This window comes from Lipotes vexillifer, unplaced genomic scaffold (genome assembly GCF_000442215.2).
Source record: "Lipotes vexillifer unplaced genomic scaffold, Lipotes_vexillifer_v1.1 scaffold232, whole genome shotgun sequence".
Lineage (NCBI taxonomy): Eukaryota > Metazoa > Chordata > Mammalia > Artiodactyla > Lipotidae > Lipotes > Lipotes vexillifer.
This window is the reverse complement of record NW_006793997.1, coordinates 1,832,624-1,846,684: the sequence shown is the minus strand read 5'-3', so window position 1 is coordinate 1,846,684 and position 14,061 is coordinate 1,832,624. Positions and strand designations below refer to the sequence as shown.

Here is a 14,061-nt window from a genome sequence, read left to right as displayed (position 1 = left end):
GGCCCCAGTCAACGAAAAAAAAAAAAAAGAAGTAACAACCGGAGAGGTGTCTTTCCAAAGCCCCCGCGGTGAAGAGGCAGAGCTGGACCCAGTTCTGAGCCGCAGAGCCCGTGCCTCGCTGGCGGCAGGGAGCTGGGCCCACCCCTGACCCAAGCCCCATTTGCACACAGCCTCGTCTCCACTGGTCTCCAAGACCCAGCCTCCCCTCTTATTTGGAACCAAGTCAGAAAGCTCCCCGCGCAGTAGCCGGAAGAGGCCCTTTCAGAGTACAAGTAGAATCGAGGGTTTTGTTGGTTAGAATAACTATTCCAGTCAAGAGGCTCCTTCGTTTTGCGTTTGTTATTTAGTCATTGTTTTCAGAGGCAGATGCTGCAGAGGGAGACCCAGGGTGTGGATGTTTATTTGCAAACAGTGAGCTCTGGGGTATACACAGCCCTGGGAGACTGTGCCACCTTGGGTAGGACGCTGGAGCTGGGCCCACTGGGTCCACCAGATTTGATCCTGGTCCTTGGGGACGAACAGCCAGATAGAGTAACACTGATGGTGATGATAGCTATTCTAATGGACATGAGCATCCACCAGAGACAGGCTCTGAAGATAACATACCCATTTTCACAGATGAGAGAACCGAAACTTAGAAAGGTGGCTTAACTGGTCCAAGGTCATGCAGACCTGCCTGACCAGAGGCCACACTCCTAACCCCTGCAGCTTAACTTTCTCCTCCCAGATCATATTCCTACAAGGTACCACAAGCATGATCATTGCTGGCATCACGACATCTGCACAACCCATTGACCCTTGCCAAGTACCTTCATCTTCACCATCTCTTTAGGGCCCAAGGTTTACGTCGTCCTTATTTGACCATATGATGATAAAGAGACACACAGAGCTTGGGTGGGTAACAGGCCTACGGTGGCACAGCCCTCCGTGAGTCCTCGGCCTCCACACCTGCATCACAAAAATATACTTGATATGCTTCCCTACAACCCTGGGTTTTTAACATTTGTCTGAAGTCAGCTTTCCCTGCTGCCTCTAATCACTCTGATTCTTCCACCTATTTTCTGTTTTGTGCCAGAAATCTGATTATACTGTTAAATTCATAGCTTTTTTTAGGAGCCGGGCAGTGTTTGGGTTTCAGTCTGTAAAGACACACATAGCTCTGACCACACGTCATTGTTATCTGTCCTGCAGCTGGAAAAAAGTCAACTGACAGGCTTCTAGGAACAGATTTTTGTCTTTTGGAAATGGGGACAATTGGATCGAGCATAGTGGCAATGCTAGGGCTCTGGCATCATAGACTAGCTCCATTCCCAGCTCAGCCAACTCCTAACTGGGATGTCTCTGAGCTCCAGCTTCCTCAGTTGTATAAGAGGAAGGTAATAATTCTTTTCTCATAGTTGTTTGGATAGAAGTAAAAAAATCATGCACAGAAATTGTTTTACACATAGTAGGCACTCAGTAAACAGTATTAGAACTAGCAATAAGCATCACCTTTATTGTTAGGTTCTATTATAAAAGTAATCCATTTTACAAAATGCAGTTAACACGGCAAAGTGTAAAGAAGAAATGAACACCGTCATGCCACCATCTGACCCTCTGTTAATATTTGGGTCCATGTCTTTTAAATTGTTATGGATTGCATTGTAGAAATTCTCTTTTGCTCAATATATTATAGACAATGTTCTGTATCAACAATTATTACTAAGACCTTTGGGTCAACTCCTATTTTGGACCATTATACACACTATTGAGGTGGAGGCCCCAGGACCTTTGCACTTGCTATGCCAGCTGCCCAGAATCCTCCTCCATCCATGAAAATTGCATGACTCACTCCCTCAGTTCACTCATTCAGGCTTTTTCAAGTTGTATCCACTTCACATCAGCCTACATTTGGCCACCGTAGCCAAATAAACCCCGCCCTGAACATGCTTAAATTTTTTTCTTCATAACCTACATCACTGTTTGCAATCGTATTCTCTATTTGCTTACTTTTTTAGTGGCTTTCTATCCCACTAGCCTAAGCAGCATCCGGGAAAGGACTCTGTTGTGTCCACTGACAGGACCGGAACTGTGCCTGGCACAGAGGAGATGCCGCATGAGTAACTAATTGAACAAAGAACATCCTATACATAGAGATGGGCATACTTCTCCTTCACCCCAGGATAGATTTTTAGGCATGAAGTTACGGGGTCAAGGGGACTGCATATTTAACACTGTATGCTGTTGCCACATCACAACCAAGCTGTGCCAGCTGCCACTCCCTCCAGCAGAGTGGGAGAGAGCCCATCCCCAGTTCCCACCCTGCTGGGAATCTCACCACAACCCACTGACGATCCCACTCCTGGTGCAGGAGGCCGGGTGCTTTTCAGGAGCACAGTCCCAGAAACGGTGGCCTGGGTGGAGGAGGCCCACCCCCAAGGGGGCCTCTCTGCCTGGTCTACGGGGTGTTTTCTTGTCCTCTCCAGTGACCCTGTGTCTGAGCAGCTTGCCAGAAAGGGTGATGCAGGAGCGGGGGGTGTGGAGCAACTGTAGGAAGCTGGTTACTGGCACCTGGCAAAGGGCACCATGAACCTCGGCCCCTTTGAACAGTACCCCACCCTGCTGCAACTCGGGGCAGAGAACTCGCACATTCACTCTCCTGTTTATTCGATAAAACCCATCAGGGTCCAACCCAGCCGGATGGGGAACATTGCCATTGTGGTCGTAGAGCCAGCCTGAGACTATCCACCAATTTGACGGGTCCTCGGCGAGGCGCTTTGCCCCTCTGAGCCTCACCGTCTTCCTCTACCTCTGGGCTCATAAGTGGACAGGGCTGGTCAGGGCACAGGCGAGGGGCAGGTGTGTAAAGGATGGAGGTAGACTCGGGGGCAGGGGGAGAGGAGCAGGCAGCGTCTCAGGCCTGGAGACATTGTTTGATTCTGAGATTCTGGAACTTTCGTTGGCCTTTGCCTTTAAGGATAGCTGCAGTGCTCTGAGGTCGAGTGCATCCAGCTTTTACAGCGTGGCTCCCCTCCTTCCCTCTGCCTAAGCTGTCTCAGTGTGTGTGTCTGGTTATGTGTGTTTGTCTCCATTTATGTCTGTGTGTCTGTCTTTCCCCGCGTTTCTGTGTGGGTCTCTCTACATGCGTGGGCCCCCGTATGTGTGGGAGGGGAAGGTCCTCCTGTCTGTTTGCAGGTCTCTCTCTGTGTTTCTCTCGATGTGTGTGGCCTCTCTGTATCCCTCCCCCGGATCCCCACCTCTCATCCCCATCTCCATCTCTCTGTCTCCTTTCTGTAGATATTTTTTGTCTTTCTCACCCACCCTTATCCCCAAAATAGCTGTGCTCCAGAAGAACTCTGGGCTTTTGTTCCCCCTTGTCTTTACTGCTCCCCAGACCGACCGTCTGACCCAAGGATGGCTTTATGCTATTCACACCCAGGAGCCTCTGCTGCTGGTGTGGCAGTGTATCCATGTCTGCGTCTGTCTGTCTGTGAATCTGCTCTGCTTTCTAAAAACCCTAAAGAGGAGTTACAAAAGGCATTTCTCATCGTCAACACCCAAGTCCCCTTAGACACCAGCGGCCTTCACTCGCCGTCCTGCTGTCCGATGCAGCAGAGCGGGGGTGGCAGGAGTGGGGCTGGATTGGGGCCCCTACTCCCGCCTCTGTGCGCGCTCGCTGTGTGACCCGGGGAAACGTGCTGACCTCTCTGAGTCTCGAGTATGACAGAGAATTCCTCCTGGAGCTAAGTAATGACCCACACAGAGCCCCCAGGACCGGCACTCAGATGGCGTCAGCTCCTCTGGACCAGAGCAGCCAGTCTTCTCCGGAATGCATTCATTCACTCACTCATTCAACAATATGGCGAGAGACATCCAGGGCTGGAGAGCGTGGCTGTTCCCAAAGGCCTCATAAACCTCACTTTCTGGGAACTCCAGATTATTGTTACCAAGAGACCTTGGGGCAGGGATGAGCAGTATTAATCTGAGTGCCACCGGGAACTCCTACAGAGTGGACTTCCTATGAAGCATAGTGTCCATGTTTACACCTTTGAAAAATCACCCAATGAAATCCAGGTAGAAAAAAGTGACACAAGTAGCCATTGTGTTTTTGTTTTGTTTTGTTTTGTTTTTTGTGGTATGCGGGCCTCTCACTGTTGTGGCCTCTCCCGTTGTGGAGCACAGGCTCCGGACGCGCAGGCTCAGCGGCCATGGCTCACGGGCCCAGCCGCTCCGCGGCATGTGGGATCCTCCCGGACCGGGGCACGAACCCGTGTCCCCCGCATCAGCAGGCGGACTCTCAACCACTGTGCCACCAGGGAAGCCCAGTAGCCATTGTTTTTAAGCACCCCTCCCTTTGTTTGATAAAGAGTCTCCAAGGGAGGGGGAGAGAGGTTACAGCCAGCCCTGTGATAATTACGCTGCCTTTGGGCTGTGGTTGTGGGAAAGAGAATGTAAGCTTTTCTCATATGTCATTATCTTTTTACTTTGGATTCTCACATTCCTTAATCCATTCATAATCCATTTGTGAAAACAGGCTCACATCCCATGTGCCTTTGTGCTCAAGACTGTGTCCAGGACTGGCAAGTAGGAGGGTTTAAGGATTCTGGGTGGTTGGTTGGATGGAGGGATGGATGAATAGGTTGTTGTGTGAGTGTTTAAAGGGGCATGATCCTTCCAGGCACACCTCTCGTACGACCACCAGGAAGGCCCAGTGTATTTGCAAGTGGTTTGGAGAGAAGATCAGAGGGTGGTTAGGATAACCCTCTGCTTGCTCCCCAGTTTGTCTTCAACCAGAGCCAAGATGTTAATTATCCCCAGGATCGCAGCTACTGATTGAACAGTCAAGGAGACAAAGATGGTGGGGTATCAGGAGAGCATGGGGAAATGGGCTCAGGAGCTTTGGGCTAAACTCTCTGAGGTCTCCTCTGTCCCTGCAGGTAGATTGTTCGCTCCTTCCCCACCCTCCAAGAGCACACTTCTATCATAAAACAATTGAGCATTGTCTTCTGTTTTTCCCACTTGGCTGAGAGCTCCTCAAAGGCAAGGATTTTTTCCCCCGATTTTATTTTTCTAGTACCTAGCACAGTATGTGGCATGTAGTATAGGCTAAGTTAATATTGCGTGGATCAGTGAGTTGATCGTTAGATGTTTGGAAGAGTGGATGCATGGATGATTTGCTTGGAGGATGATGGGTGAGTGGATGAATGGATGGTTGGGTTTTTGGGGGGAGGTGATAGGCCATTGAATGCTTTGCTAGGTGGGTAGTTAAATGGTTTGTTGGATGGGTGGTTGATTTTGGACGGATGGATGGATGGATGGATGGATGGATGGATGGATGGATGGGTGGATGTGTGGATGGAGGGTGGATGAAAAGATGTAACCTTATTGACCACCTAGAGTCAGCCTCCCACATGATACAGGAATCCACCTTGCAGTGCCTCTGACTTCCTCAAGTACATGCCAATCTACCTGCAATCACTAATTTACAAGATATTTCATTAACTAAGCAGAATTGTTATAAACATTTCCAAATTCTGGGTATGGTAATGTAGTGTATATTAGTGGTTAAGCACATAGGCTTTGGAAACAGACCTGGGTTTGAATCTCAGCTTAACTTAATTAAAGCAGTGTGACCTTGAACAAATAAATCCCTTGGCCTCTAAGCTGTGGTTTCCTCTTTTGCAAAACGGAGATAATGGCCCTACCTTTCAGGGTTGCTGTAAGGATTAAATGAAATAATTAATGGTAAGGACTGCTGAATGCTCAAGAAGAGGTACTGTAATCGTTATGGTACCAAAATGTACCCACCTGTAACTTTTATTTTCGCCAAAAACCAGATGTGTGCCAGGTATTGTTATAGTGTTATGAATCCAACGACAAACATTCTGATATAGTCCCTCGTCTTTTGGCGTTTATGTTCTAGTAGGGGGTTCAGACAATAAACAAGGAAACAATTTCAGATGGTGTTAAATGCTATGCAGAAAATCGAAATAGGTCGAGGTGAAAGAGAGTGATGTGGTTGGTGGGGGCCGGGTGGCCTTATTGTGACCTGTGAACTAGTGACAAGAAGATGTAGCCATACGAAGATCTAGGGAGAGTGTGTCCCAGGTGTCAGGAATGGCCAGTCGAGAGGTCCCAAGGCAGAGACGAGCTTGCTCAAGGAAAAGATAAAAGGCCAGGGGGCGAGGTAGGTGGTAGGGGCGATCAAGGCACAGGGGTGTGCAGTCATATCTGCGGGAAGCAGGTCCCACAGGCCATGGACACAATACACGCTAATCTCATTCCGTCCTCTGGGACAACATAGAAGGAGCCTCGCTCATTTGGTGGCCATTCAGCTTCCCAGTGGCAGCTGACAGGCTCCCAATCTCCTGACCTCCAGGCTAAACAGTCCTAATTCTCAGCTTTCCCAGTTGACAGTCGGAGACACCTGCAGCTGCTACCCTGACAAGGTTCTGAGTCCCACAAACCTAGAACCCACAAGAAATCAGGTTAGACCCAAAGGAAATTCGGCTCAGGAAAACCAGGATATTTCTAGTTGGGACTGTAATGAACTGAACCAGTAAGCTGTGTTCCTCCCTGAAACCTTGCCCCTGGAGCATTTGCAAGGGAAGAAAAGGAGAAAAGGTGTCTTTGAGGCTGCTTCCAGGATAAAAGATGTCTGGGATCATTTATTCAGGAGCATCTGGTATAGGTTCTGGGCTTTCAAAGAAAAATAAGCTCTGACCATGGCTGATCTCCACCCGGAGATCATGGCTGATCCAGGGGCTCAGGTGGGTTCATGAGGACCTAGACCCCCTCCATCACTCAGCAGTGCTTTCCTCTGTGTTGGCTTTCCTCTCCATGTGGGGGCAAAAGGGCTCTTAGCATCTGCCAGTTTCATGGATTGCAAACCTCTCTCATCTAGTAGTTCCAACAAAAGTCCAGAATTCTGTCTTCTTGGCTAAACAGCTTGGTTAGGGCTGAACCATACCTACTGTGGCCAGAGAGAGGCAGTGTCCTGATTAACCAAGCTTCATCCCTGTGACCACCCCTGAAACTGACAATGGAGAGAGACCCTCTCCTTCCACAAAGACTGAGAATTGAGGAGGGGGATGATGCCCCCCAAAATATCAGATGATGAATTTCCCATTATGCAAGGTGGATAACTTCTAGGGATCTGCTGTACAACATTGTGCTTATCATCCACAGGACTATCCTGTCCACTTAAAAATGTGTTAAGAGGGTAGATCTCATGTTATCTGTTCTTGCTACAATTCTTTTTAAATGGATGCTGTTAGGAGGCGAAGGGAGAGTGTATTCTGGACAGGCAAAAACAGCACGTGCATCTCGCGTTTCCCAACTTGAAATTAACTTTTCCTTCCTTTGCGATTCAGAAATACACCTCTTACATCTCTCATCTCCTCCTGCTTTGTTCAGTAGTTTAATATGTGTACACATGTCTCCATCCGTTCTTTTCAGCTTCCTGGGGATGGAAACCATGTCTTCGGGTCCTCAGGGTTCCTACTCCTGTTGTACCAGGACAGCGTAAGGGTCCAGGACTTGCTTGGTTAAGTTGAATCAGGTTTCGGGGCCCAGTATGACTACTGTGCCCCTCAAATAGTTTCCGGGAGGAAGCATCAGAGAAACTCCCCCCGAGGACGACCGAGCTCACCCCACCTCTGTGGTTTCTCGGGTTTTCCCAGGCAAAGCCAACAAGAACATTCAGTGGGATGAGGATTCGGTGGAGTATATGCTGGCCAACCGGGTCAGAATCGCCTTTGTCCTGGTGGTCCACGGCCGCGCCTCTCGGCAGCTGCAGCGCATGTTCAAGGCCATCTACCACAGAGATCACTACTACTACATCCACGTGGACAAGGTGAGGGCCGCCCTGTCTCTGCTGGTCTGTCTGCCTCTCTCCAAGCTGACCTCCCTTTCAGGGAAGGCTTGCAGGCTGAACAGCTGCTTTCCCCCCAGAGCATTTGGTCTTGAAGTGCCGCGCGCGCGCGCGCGCGCGTGTGTGTGTGTGTGTGTGTGTGTTGGTTTCAAAGTTCCCAGCTGTGACTTTAGACTTTCTCCATAAACATTGTCATTCGTACCTCTTTTCCTCACGCTGCCCGATGCACTGCCTGTCGCTCTGTGAAGATAACTAACCCAGGGGTGGGCACGCTGTTTCTGTAAGTGGCCAGAGAGCAAGTATTTCAGGCTCTGTGGGCCATACACTCTGTCGCAGCTACTCAGCTCTGGCATTGTAGCATGAAAGCAGCCATAAAAAAACATACATAAATTAATGTGTGTGACTGTGTTTCAATAAAACTTTACAAAAAACCTGCAGCCAGCTTGCTGACCCCTGAGCATCTTGTTCCAGAGTCTTGTTCCAGAGGTTTCTGTTGGTCTGCTGACGTGACATGACTATGTCTTTGGTCAAGAAGGCAAAGGGGATGCCTATCCAAAAAGTTTGCTTCTTGCAGGCCTTCGAGAGGGTAATGGAGAAATTCTACCTCTTGAAGTACTCATCAGGTCTAGATGCAGCTATATTTCTTAGCTTGTTAACCTCAGACCATAGGTATCCATCTTGTGGAAAAATGCAGACTCGCAGGCACCCGCCTACACCTGGTGAACCAGTGGCTTAGAGGCGGGGCCGGGGAATCTGCATTTCAGATAGCTAAAGTAATATTTTAAAAATAATGAAGTTCAAATAGCAATGCTGAAAGACACCCCATGCCTGAATCAGTTACTTGGCAAAGTTCAAAAGCCCTGTCAACTAGAAGGGAAGGGACAGAGAGGGGGGCAAGGGACAGGTCTTGGTGTTTTCTGTGCTGCTGAATGTCACCCTTTCTCTCCTGGGAAAAGCGCTCTAATTACCTGCATCGCCAAGTGCTCCAGTTCGCCAGGCAGTACAGCAACGTCCGCGTCACCCCCTGGAGGATGGCCACCATCTGGGGGGGAGCCAGCCTGCTGTCCACGTACCTTCAGAGCATGCGGGACCTCCTGGAGATGACCGACTGGCCCTGGGACTTCTTTGTCAACCTCAGCGCGGCTGACTACCCCACCAGGTAAGGCGCCCGGCCCCAGGCCAGCCTGCTCTGGAGTCCTGCTTCCCCTGTCACAGCTGGGAAGCCAGAGGCAGAAGCAGCCTGCCTCCTGTCTGGAGAAGCCTCTCTGCCTCTGTGAGATGCTTATGCACTGTCTCCATGAGATCTCTCTGCACAGGGTCCACCCTGAGCCTGAGAATCATGTGAGCATTCGCTCATTCGTTCACTCGTTCAACAGAGATTTCTTAAGTACACGGTTTTTCCAGCTCTGTTTGAGAACACACCGCAAAGGCCAAAACCTTTGCAGTGGGGGAGACACACAACACATAAAATAAGTAAAATGGTACATCAGAAAAATAAGGCAGAGAGCAGCAACAGCAGAGGCGAGTTGGAAATTTATTGAGAGTGGCCAGGACATCCTTCCTGAGAAGAATGGAAGAGGCCGATTGAGCCACCCAGACAGGGAGAGTGGTCCAGGAGGAGGGCGAAGCTGGTGCTGAGCCCTGTGGATGCCTGGTGTGTTCCAGGAACAACTAGGGCTCCGGGTGGCTGGAACAGAGTAAGTGAGGGGAAAGTGGTAAGAGACAGAAGCCGGAGAGAAAACTGAGGTGAGATCATGGAGGTTCTACAATTTGGCCATTACTCAAAGAAAGATGGGAATCGCTGGCGTGTTTGGGGCAGAAGAGGGTCAAGGTCTGACTTACGTGTTAATCTGAAAGGGACAAAATGGAAGGAGGAGGAGTGCTGTGACAGCCCCGGGCAGAATCACAGACAGGCGTCTCCGGGCTGTTGGAGGCCCGTGGTGTGTTCCCCTGGCTCCTCTCAGGTTTTAACACGAGTTGATTGCCCACATTTTAAAACTGGGAGATTGCAACTGAAACTCCAGATCTCTAGCTTCTCCTGAAGCCCTCCCACTGAACCCGCCGGCTGCTTGGCCACAATTGTGTGCAGCTGGCGGAACAGCCAGCAGCCCCTAGGCGGAGAGAAACTCAGATGCCACCAGGAAGCCCTGTCCCTTTGCCCAAACATTGGTCTACTCTTTAAAAGAGACATAAGCAAAGAAAACCCCTGGAGATCTGTAGAGGGGAAAAAAGGCAAGAAAATGAACTATATTTCCTATCAAGAAGGCAGCTCTTTGCTTGACTGTGTCTTCCATCTTGATTTTTTTTTTTTTTTTTTTTTTGCGGTACGCGGGCCTCTCACTGCTGTGGCCTCTCCCGTTGCGGAGCACAGGCTCCGGACACGCAGGCTCAGCGGCCACGGCTCACGGGCCCAGCCGCTCCGCGGCATGTGGGACCCTCCCGGACCGGGGCACGAACCCGCGTCCCCTGCATCGGCAGGCGGACTCCCAACCCCTGCGCCACCAGGGAAGCCCCCATCTTGATTTTTGACAAGGCTGAAAAGGAGAGGTGAACGGGGTAAAGGGGAGAGGGCCTTCCTTCCTCTCCTGGCACTGGGTATAGCATTCCCAGAAGAGCTAGATAAAAGTTGTTGTCCTTGTTGTTTAATATTCCTTTATCGGGGCAATTTTCAAACATGCACGAGAATAGGAGACTAGTATAGTGACCCCCATGTCACCCAGTTTCAACTATAATCAATTCACCTTGTATCTATACAAGTACAGACTTTCACCCTCTTCCACCAACCCTTGGTGAAGCATTTCCAAGACGTCATATAATTGTATCTGTAAATGTTTCAGTAAACGTATCTAAAAGGTAAAGTCTCTCTTGGAGTTTAACATCAATTTGATTATCACACCCAAAATATTAACAGTCATTCTTAATGCCATCCAATATGGAGATCGCATATTCCCAGGAGTTTGGGTTTTGAATCAAGATCCATATAAGATACAGGCATGGAGGGAAGACCTCTCTTTAAAACTAGCAATGGCTTCTGTCTCCTTTGCTGTGCCTCTTTCAGTCCTGGGCTTGGTGGCATCCCATCATCTGCTGGGAGAATCTGGACCTTGGAAGAGATAAGGGAAAGCACAATCCTTGGTTAGTTTAGGTAGGATGCTCCTGGCACCCTTTGAACCTGAGAAAAATGATGGGGATTAGAAAGATACCAGTTTTCTTTTATTCGTAGGGTGGCAGGAATACAAGGGGGTGATTATGAAGTATCTCTGGCAGACTTTTACTTACTTACTTATTCATTCATTCAGACATTCATTCCACAAACATTTATTAAGCAACTACTATGTTGAGTACTACAAGCACTCCTTGGGCATTCAGTGGAGCATGGATCCTAGCTGGGAGGATAGAGTTAGATAATCATGCAAGGGACACATCATAGTAGGTGTGAACAGACTGTAAAGAAAGGAAGATGGTGTGAGTGGAGGAGGGGCATAACCAGGGGGTCAGAATGGCAGCAGTTTTGAGCTGAGACCTGAAGGATAAGAAGGGATCGGCAGACAAATGGAAAACCGAAGATCCTTCTAGACGAGGATTTCCCAACCTAGGCACGAGTGACATCAGGCTGGATCATTCTGTGTCCTGGGGGCTGCCCTGCTCACTGCTGGCGTTTGGCAGTACCCCTGGCCTCTACCCACTAGATGCCAGCAGTGGGCCCCGCCCCCAATCACTTGTGACAAGCACAAACATCTCCAGATGTTGTTCCCAGAGGAGCAAAATCGCCTGCAACTGAGAACCCTCTGAACAGCCTGGACTCGGGTCAGAGATAAACTAGTTGCCGTTGAGAAATTTAAACATGGCTGGAGTATAATAAACAAAACAGTGAGGAGAGGTGAGTGTAGAGAAGTACAAGGCATGGGTGAGTTAGAACATTCTCTCTCCACCTTCCAAATAAGGACCGCATTCAGAAATATCCCAGAATGCTGAGTGCAGCTGCTAGCGTGGCAGGCACTCCCATCAAGGGTCTAGGGTCTCACTCTCCCACCTCCAGACCTCCTGTGGAGGCCTCAGAGTTCATCTCAGCCTCGGTCAGGTGGTGACACTTGGCCAGAGATCTCAAGGGCAGGTGGGCCAGCCCCTGGCCCTTCCCCAAAGAATCTCCTCAGGTCTCAGTGCTGCCCCCCAGAGGCCCTCTGTTGATTTGCAAGTTGAAGCTGTAACAGCAGCCACTTAGCCAGGTCACCTCGGCCAGGATGTCAGGATTTCTAGCAGGAGGATGAGTGCTCAGGCTTCCATCTGATGGCTTAAGGTTTCACTCTGAGTTCTGCCACCTTACTTGTGGGTGACCCTTGGCAAGTAAATTCAGTCTTTGTGAAATCAGGTTATAACAATAGAACCGAGCAGAGTTTGGGCACTTAGAAAGCTCAGTAAATGTCAACTGTTAATTCCCAAGCTGTCTCCAAGGCTGCACCTCATAATCTCCAAGAAAGATCCAGAAATCCTTTCTCAGACCGTGTGCCCACCCATTTGGGGGTTCAGAGAAGGGAGTCGTCATTTTTGTAGCTTTAATTCTTCAGTTGTCTCGACATCTCTGTCAGTCTGTCTCTCCTCTGCCCGCCATGGCCCTCATTCCCAATGCGCCCCACCCCAAGCTCTTCTGGCCACTCACGTTGCCAGCCTCGTGGCCAGAGGCACTTCACGCATCAGGCACTGCTGCTTCCTCTTGCTGTTGTTTTCGTAAAATCGCCCCACACAGAAACATATGAATTTTGCAGATGAATGGTTTTATCCTGGGCAACTCTGATAAGCTTTCACTTCCCATCTGCCGCTCCATCTGTAGCTTCCAAAACCATGACTTCTCCCCTCCCAGGAAGGATGAGCAAACTTAGGAGCCTTCTCGAAGGGGCGTGAGTGCCCAAGTCAGTAGCTTCTACGAGGCTCTGAAAACCTGGGGGGATATCCAAGGGCAGAGGCCACCTGTCGTGGCTGCTCTGAGCTGTTTGTGACTTGACATCGCCTGCCCGGTCTGCTGCCTAGTTCTGACTGCTGGCCAGACTCATTGGTCTTCACTGGCCAGTAGCCTCGATGAGACCCTGGACACAGACAGCCTGGCTGCAGAATCTGCCACCACCGACCGGCCGTGTGAATTGGTACAATCAGCTTCAGCCCTTCTGCATCTCAGCGTCAGCACCTAAAAGGGGGCACAATATCAGTACCTATTTCATAGGGCAGTTAGGAGGATTAGAGGACATGCTGCATGTCAGGGGCTTAACACAGTGCCTGACACAGAAAGTGCTCGTTAAATGCAGGCTGTTATTATTATAGTGGTGGAGTAGCGTGGACCCCATGGGCTGGACTTCACCATCAACTGAGTTGCTTTCCTTTTTCCCTTCACTCGTGAGAAGACCAGGAAAATATTTCTTGAACCCACATCTCTTTCAAAAGTGGGGAAATCAAAGTTAGACTTGAAGCCTAAAATGCTTCAAGAGAAGCAGGATAGAACCAACTCATCTATGAATGGGAAGACTGTTCTCATGTTTGGAATATGCAAGCGAAGTGTGTTTAAAGAATCCAGGTCTTCCCCCTTCGCCGTTGATGTGACCGCCTGGCCCACGTAGGCTCTGGTTGGAGATGTTTACGTATCCAGCGTGTGAATGAAAATGGATGTTTTCAAGCACTGAGACCCTGCTAGGTCTGGAATCCTCAAAGGACATGATGGTTTTATTCAATATGTTCTATGTACTGAGTAAGGCTGGACACTGCGCTCGCATTCTTCGGTTAGATGGGCCACGGGAAGGGATGAAACCCTAAAGCATTGCGCCGTTGGTCTGCGTGGTTTGGGCCAGTAGCAACAGACCCCACACAGTCTGTCACTGGGCTCTGTGTCCTGGAGCAAATCAGATGCAAAGGCCGAGTGTGTCCACGGCCCCTCTGGGGCTCATATTCTGTCTGTGGTGTATGTGTGCCTGCGTGGGTGCATGCATGCATGTGTGTAGGTGTGTGTGAGCATGTGGTAGGGGAAAACAGTATTTCAGTTTTTCAGGCTAAAGCCAGGATCTACTAATTCTGCCTCTTGGGGATCCACAGCAACAAGGTCTAACCTAGCGGGACCTACCATGTGGATATTTAAGCTACACTTGACCTAGACCCAAACCTCTCTCTTGACATACCACCAGGGACCCAGAGCAGGAACCTAAGAGGTTTTCTGCGGCTCCTCAGCA

General features: G+C 49.6%; 1 protein-coding gene across 1 annotated transcript in view; it reads left to right on the top strand.

The window, feature by feature from the left end:
* The window catches only part of XYLT1 (xylosyltransferase 1), a 195,924-nt gene that overhangs the window by 109,599 nt on the left and 72,264 nt on the right, over nt 1-14,061 (top strand). Inside the window, exons 3-4 of the mRNA XM_007466967.1 lie at nt 7,662-7,834; nt 8,809-9,011. Coding sequence (XP_007467029.1) covers nt 7,662-7,834; nt 8,809-9,011 — 376 coding nt within the window. The remainder of the gene's footprint in view (nt 1-7,661; nt 7,835-8,808; nt 9,012-14,061) is intronic.